Source organism: Galeopterus variegatus, unplaced genomic scaffold (genome assembly GCF_000696425.1).
Source record: "Galeopterus variegatus unplaced genomic scaffold, G_variegatus-3.0.2 Scaffold276, whole genome shotgun sequence".
Classification (NCBI taxonomy): Eukaryota; Metazoa; Chordata; class Mammalia; order Dermoptera; family Cynocephalidae; genus Galeopterus; species Galeopterus variegatus.
This window is the reverse complement of record NW_007726387.1, coordinates 270186-278084: the sequence shown is the minus strand read 5'-3', so window position 1 is coordinate 278084 and position 7899 is coordinate 270186. Positions and strand designations below refer to the sequence as shown.

At 35.4% G+C, this 7899-nt stretch overlaps 1 protein-coding gene across 1 annotated transcript in view; it reads right to left on the bottom strand.

Moving 5' to 3' along the window:
* Positions 1-7899, bottom strand: part of USP8 (ubiquitin specific peptidase 8) — a 62168-nt gene that overhangs the window by 11545 nt on the left and 42724 nt on the right. Inside the window, exon 9 of the mRNA XM_008566908.1 lies at positions 2730-3311. Within this exon, the coding sequence (XP_008565130.1) occupies positions 2730-3311 (582 nt within the window). The remainder of the gene's footprint in view (positions 1-2729; positions 3312-7899) is intronic.

Genomic DNA, 7899 nt, shown 5'->3' with positions numbered 1-7899 from the left:
AAGACATAACTACAATTCCTTGAAGTTGATACGACAAGCAAACAGAAAGGACATTGTTGGGGGGAGGGGGGGAGGGAGGAGGGAGGGAGGTTTCGCTAATGGGCCACAATAATCAACCATATTGTATATCGACAAAATAAAATTAAAAAATAAACATTAATTGAGCTTGTAAAAAAAAATCTTGCCTTGGCTGCCCTTCATATTTTTTAAAACAAGTTCAAAGATGAAGAAAACTTTATCTGTTTTTCTCAAAGTCCAAATATTACCACACCAAAGGGAAAAGGAGTGTATGCACAAGCCTGTAGCAATGGTGTTGGCAGAGGGGAGGGACATGACCTGCTGTGGTCATTCATAGGGAAGAGGACAGTAGAGCCAAGCAAACAAGAAAGGCTGCAAAATTACATATCATGGTCTGTTCTAAATCTACTACTACCTAAAGTTATCTTGCAGTCCTAACCTTCTTCTACATTTACTCATTAAATGAACAGAATTTACTGTCAAACTTTAAATAGGAAGGAAAACTCTATTTCCTTTAGCATATAAGGTTCACATGTAAAAACAAACAAAAAATCCAGCTACCAAACATGGCAGAGCAGAGAGCATAGCTCAAGATGGATGACGACAACATAGTAAAGCTAACCACAACGTTATAATACATGGGTTTTTTTCCCCCCCAGTGAACTACTTACTTTATTTCTTTCAGTATCCTCTGTATTTTCTCTAAAAGTTCCTGTCTTTAGAATTCCACTTTCTGGTTGTCCTTTAATCTTAACAGGCTGTAAAATTGTTAAAATTACAGAAGTGAAAGAAAACTTGTAACTTTCCCCTAATATAAACCTATCCATCACTAGCTACTACATCCAAATCCATTAGACTGAAAATGTAAAAGAAGAAAAAAATTAGGCCTCTGAAAAGTTTGTTCTATTTTATTGTCAAAATCAAAATAGATACTTTTGAGACCATTTGGAATTTCCTAACATAAAAGAACTAAAAAATTTTGATGAGTCAGTGCAAAAAAAGAAAAAAGAAAATCAAAGTGAATTGTGAAGCACTGGTTCTTATTACATGGCCAAAGTGTAAAATGCTGATCATTGGTGTATATTCACCATAACCTCATTTAAACACTGTTCTTTTATTTAAATTCCATATGATTTTGGTTATCTTGAAAGCGGTTGTGCTCCAAAAAATTTAAAGTACTAAAGAGAATGAAGAGATTACAGAATTCATAAAGCTAATATTCAAAAATGCAAAATCCATTTTTATATCTTCTTATAACATCATAGGTTCTTTAAAAAAAATTCACCTTAACTTTGAATCTTATTTTAAAAAGAGTAAATATTTTAAAAATAGTGATAATTTTAACTAGAATTTATTCTAGAAGAAATTATATATTTCTCCTACTTCTAAAAGGAGCACACAAGGAAAGCAATGTTAACTTTTTTCAATGTGTTATATTATAGGATGCATCAAAAACTACAATCTCAGGGCTACTTAGATTTGTAGGGATATTTGGCAGCTATACTAAGTGACCCCACAAATATGAATGCTTTAAGATCTAAAAACTGCCCTGCCTCTAGTACATATAGCAAGATGGAAAGGAAATGGCTTTGGAATATCACTGCCTATGTGATCCTGGGAAAACACTTAACCTCTAAGCTTCAGATTCACTTGTCAATTGAATAGCTTATGGGTTTAACATTAGGAATAAATACTTAAATTGTATCTTAAGTAAGAGCTCACAAGTTCTGATTCTCCTATGAATAAAGGTTAGAGAGTTTTAATTTAGTAGATGGGCTTCATTTCTCCAATTTTGAGTGTTTAGGTTTTTGCATGAGAGCTTTATTTTTGATAGTACAGGTTACCAGATAAGTGCAGCATTATATGAACTGTTAATTTTGGTAACAGGCCTGAACTGCTGCTTGAGAAATGCAGAAATTGACATTCTATATAAATGGTATTTCACTTTTTATCAGAAGTCATTTTCACACTCTCTAAAAAATGTTTTTCCATTTACATGCACATAGAAAGGGCTATAAATGTTCCTGCTATTATAAAAACTTATTTAGTGTTCAAAAGGAAAAAGCATTATTAATTGCATAATGGGGAAAAAAGCAAAAAGCACGATATTATTAGATTAAAAAGAGTAACAAAAAATGTCTCCCTAAATTATGGGAATTAATTTAGGGTATGTAGCAAGGGCAGAAAAAGGCAACATTAATTGGGTTATCGCCAATATTAGTTGAATAGATAAAGCAAGAAATAAAATGACATTGACTTGACAAAAAAAATCATTATATGCAAAAATAAACGTTGGGCCTTTGAGATGTCACTGATTTTGGACACAGTCTGAGTAGACAAAAACTCTATCATACAAACATTGGCATGTGACTCCTTCATAGTAAGAGGAAGATTATATTTCACTTTAGTCTTTTGATAATAATATATCAAACACAAAAATAAAAAATGTAGCTATTTATCTCAATATTAAAAAGATTCTGCATTTTATATACACAAAAAGCAAGGCCATTCACCAACCAATCATTTCAAAAATGTGTATCACTGGCCTCCAAGGAGAGTAGGTGAGCAAATGTGAATGGACCAATACAATGTATCACCCCCAGAAAACTACTCAAAATATCTGCCCTATTTATGATATGCCACTAATGTTATCTTTTAATATACATTTTATTTCACACAGCTGACAATTTGTATTGTTTGTTTTTGCTTACCTTGCCTGAACTTGAATCTCCTGTCACAGATGTCTGGGACACATCTCCTATAGACTTTTTCTGTACTTCCGGGGTTGGACACCTTTTTGCTCTATCTTCCACAGATTTCTTGGCATCAGAAGTTTCATGTTCACTTTTACTCTGTCTTTTTACTCCTGTTATTTCTTTGCCCCTCTTTGCTGAGCTTTCTTTATCTTCTTTCTTGGCCTGTTCACTTTCTCTCTTTTCCATTTCTTCTTTTGCTTTTTGTTCCTTCTCTGTGATTTCATCTTCTTCAGCTTCTTTTTTTCTGGCTCTTTGTTCTTGTTCTTCCCTCCTCAGTTTCTCTTCCTGTTCCTCCTGCTGCCTTTCCCAAAGTTCTTTTTCTTGTTTGTTTTTCTCCATTAGAAGAGCAGTTTCTGCATGAATATGAGCTTTTTCATCATCTGTTAACATGGTAGTTGGAGGGGGAAATACTGGCTTGGTGGAACGATCAGGAACAACTTTTCCATTCAGAGGAGACTGTTGCTCATGATCTATACTTTCAGATTTTATTCTATTATCTTCAGGCAATTTGACTGCTGGTTTTTTAGTACGATCAATCTAGAGCAATAAAAACAGAGCAAAATATACTTGTGTCAAAATTCAGGAATGTAACATCAGTTCCTGACATCAAGCTGTGACAAAAGAACCATGTCTTACTCTGTTTTGTGCTACTTCCTTCTATCCAAATTAATCTCTTTAGCAAATAGTCACTTGGCTACACCCTTAGTATTCTCTCCTAAACATACCATTATATTCTTTACATGGCCAGGTTGAATTTTCCAAATCTTTCTGTTCTCCTTCCCTTTTAATTATAAGTTTCTCCTTTAAGTCATTTCTCTCTCCTATCATTTTACCATAAGCAGCCAAAAAAAGCCATGTAGCACCTTGAACACTTTGCTGCTAAGATATTTCTTCTGCCAGACATCCTAGTTCATCACTCTTAAATTCTGCCTTTCACAAAGTCCTAGGACACAGACACAATTCCATCAAATTCGTTACAACTGTATAATAAGGATGGCCTTTACTCCAGTTTCCAATACACTGTTCATCAGTCCCATCTGAGACCTCATCAGAATGGCCTTTACTGTCCATACTTCTATCAACATTCTGATCACAACCACTTAAGTAATCCCTAAGAAGATTTAGGTTCTCTCTACAGCTTCTGTCATCTTCTGGGCCCTCACCAGAATTGCCATTAATGCTCTGTTCACAGCAATCTAGGCTTTTTCTAGGCTGCTCCTCCGAATTTTTCCATCCTTTACCCATTACCCAGTTTCTAGGCCACTTCACATTTTCAGGTACTTGCTATAGCAACAGTCCCACTTCTCAGTACCAATTTTCTGTCTTAGTCCCTTTTGTGCTGCTATAACAGAATATCTGGATAATTTATGAAGAACAGAGATTTATTTCTAATATTTCTGGAGGCTGTGAAGTCTTAGGTCAAGGCACTCCCATCTGGTGATGGCCTTCTTGCTGCATCATCCCATGGTGGAAGGTGGAAGGGCAAGATAGCCCGTGAGAGAAAGAGAAGGAAAGGAGGCCAAACTCTTTTCATCAGGTTCCCACTCGCACAATAATGGCATTAATTCTAATCACATCTTAAAATTCCCACCTATCAATACTGTTGCATTAGGGATTAAGTTTCTAACATATGAACTTTGGGGGACACATTCAAACCATAGCAAACTGTCACTTTGTGGAGACATCTGCCAGAACATGTTAGTAAATTACTCAATATCAAGATTTCTCATGAGGTAGCATCTGAATTGGAGATATTCAAACACCAGTGGCACTTACTTCCTCTTGATTCAACATTTTCAATTCACCCTGATGTGTTCTATGGAAGAGTAACTGTCTTCATTCTAAAACATAAAACCTATACTTGGGCATACCTAGACTTAAGTTCCATTTCCATGTAGCCAATTGTGTACTCAATACCTCCATGTGGGTGGCACACATATAACTCAAACCCAACAGGGCCAAAACTGAATTCATTATCCTCCCCCCTGCCAAAAAATGGTCCTTATATCATGGATGTAATCACTATTCAAACAGCTGTACAAACCAGAAACCTGAAAATTCCATTGTATCTTCTTCCCATGCTTCTGTAGTCTGATGATTTTCCTCCTGTATCTGTCTCTCCATCTCTGCTACAACCAGCCAAGTCCAAAACAACATCTTCTCACTGGGACTATAGCATAGCTTCCAACCAGTTGCCCATCTTTTCTCTTGCCCCTTTTCTTATCCATTTCTCCACACTGTAGCCAGAGTAATCATTTGAAACAAATCTGACCATGTTCCTCACCTCTTTAAAACCCTATTTTCAATTGCCACCCACTGTACTGAGATTATACCTAAAAATCCTCATCATGATCCATAAGGCCCTGTGTGGTCTTACCTCTCTACCTGCCTCTCCAGTCTTATTTCATACTGTTTCATACACCAACCATTCTTGCCTTTAAAAAAAAAAAACCCTCCCAAGATGCCATGCTCTTTCCCAACTCAGGCCTTCATATTAGCTATTCAACTAGATAATCCACAACTTTAGGTCTTGGTTTAAATATCTCTCCCTCAGAAAAGACTTCCCTGACTCCTAAAACTAGCCAAGAACCATGATATATGTTCTCATAATACTGTATTCTTTTCCCTCATAGTACTTATTGGGATTCTGATTAAGTAAATAATTATTTGTTTAAAATCTTTCTCCCCTCCTAGAACATAAGCTATAAAAGGGGAGAGACTGTTCCTGAAACATAGTCAATAAATATGTTGCTCAGGGAACAAGTAAAATATTCCAAAACAACTTTCATAAGAGATAAGATACTAACTGGTTTCCTTCAAGTTGAGTAATAAACGACCTAAATTCCTGATTTAATGAATTAAATGTTTATAACCTTAATTTAACAGCATATTAACCCTGAAGCATTGTGAGAAGTGACCCTAACATCATTTCTTGAGAATACAGTGTACTGAAAGATAAGAACATAAAAGAACATCAGCCAGTAACAACCTACATAGTGTTCTACAAAATGAGTTTCATATGTTTCCTCCAGCAAACAAAGTAGGAAAAAGTAAGCGTAGCAAAAATCATCCCTTTCCTCTTCACTTCTCTGCCTCTTCAGTTTAAAAGCAAACAAACAAACCTATTCCCTCTTCTTTTCTACATGTATTTGAGAATGAAGTAGTAAGAACCACTAGGGGGATGAGGTTAACAATAAAAGGTGGAGCGGGAATCAAAATAAATGTCTCCATTCACATTTTGGTAGCTCGTCCATTTTTCCCTAATCCTAAAAAGCACAGCTATGATCATGTTATTTTCAAGTTTAAATTATTTAAAGGAAAAGAGAATTCTTTAATGGTTTCTTTGTACCTATAGGATAAAACTCAAATTTGATCCAAGTCTCTCTTGATGACTCTTGTCCATCCTTTCAATCTTGTCTATTATCACACTTACCTCTCTCCAACAGAGACCTGCCCCTATACATGCCAAAACTGCTTGCTTGTCCCAGAGCATTCCCTGTGCCTTTAGTCATACACTTTGTTTCTTCTGTCCTCAAATCCTACTGAACTCTTAAAACCAGGTAAAATACTACCTCCTTCGTGAAGACCTCCCTCATCCTCTCGGCTAGAATTTTTCTCCTTGCACTGTGCTCCAGTGACTAGTAGAACAATTACAATATTCTGCCTTATGCTGTGGCTGACTTTATATAGGTCTGCTCTTCTAAACATCAGACAGAATCCATGTCTTACTCCTATCTGTAAACTTTCATAAAGATCTTCAAAATATGTTGGACAAATTTTGCACATCTTGGAAAATCATATTGGGACACAAAAAGATTAGGGTTCAAATCTGTTAAGTTGAAGTGCAATAACAAGTTGTTTTTAGAATTTCTTAAATTTACATTTTAAGAAAAGTTGTTTAATCAAATTCTGTTTAGTCTTTTTTTTTTTTTTTCTTAAGCTTACTGAGGAAAATATTTTTTTGTTGTGGTAAAATAAATATAACAAAATTTGATATTTTCAACCATTTTAAAGTCTATAGTTCTGTAGCATTAGGTACATTAAAATTGTTGTGCAACCATCACCATCATCCATCTCTAGAACTTTTTTCATCATCCCAAACTCAAGCTCTGTATCCATTAAACACTGACTCCTCATTCCCACCCACTACCCTCAAGCCCTTGGAAACCACCATTCTACTTTCTTCCTCTATAAATCTGACTACCTTATCTCATGCAAGTGGAATTATACAGTATTTGTCTTTTTTTGTGACTATCAGCATATACACAGAATTTGAAGGTCCAATCCTAGGTCCTCCTTCCTTTTTCTTATAGCTCTGTAAGTAATCTCATCTGTTTCCTTGGCTTTAAATACCACATATAGGCTTCATGGGCTTGTGACCTGTGCAGTTATCCAGGGCTCTGTGCTAGAGGTCTCTATGCATGGTTTAATGCTGTCCTCTTATCGTCTTGGAGTTCTTAATAATTTTTCAACAAAGGGCCCTTCTTCTTCATTTTGCACTGGGTCCTGCTCCCGAATGTGTAACTTTACCCTCGACTACTCTTTTGAGTACTTGTCTCATATACCCAACTGTCTATTTGACATCTCCACTTGAATGAGAAGACATTTTCAAAACAAACATATCCATCTTCATTGGTATAGCAGTGAGTAAAAAAAAAAACCAAACAAAAAAACACCTTACATATCCCAAAGTAAACTCTTAATCTTCTCCTCTGTACTCCTTCATTCTTGCTCAACATTCCAACCAGAAACCTAGCAGCCATAGTTTCCCTCCTTTCCCCTATGTTTTCCTCTCCCTTACAACCCACCGAATTCTGTTCAGTCTTAAGATTTAATCTGCAATGTTAAAAGAAGACCTGAAAAAATGAAGTGAACCATCTCATTTTATAACCAAAAGTATTACCAAATTTTTTAGTCACAGCCTACTCCACAAATCAAATGTTATCCACTTCAAATATGAAATAGTGTTTAAATATATCGGGGGAAAAATTAAAAATGAACGATAAAAAAAATCTTATTGGGAATGCATAGGATAGTGTTAGTTTACTTTTATTTAAATAAACCCTAATGAAGGGAAGAAAGCTGCAATTTTTTTTTTTTTTTTCTTTTGTCTTTTTCCGTGTCC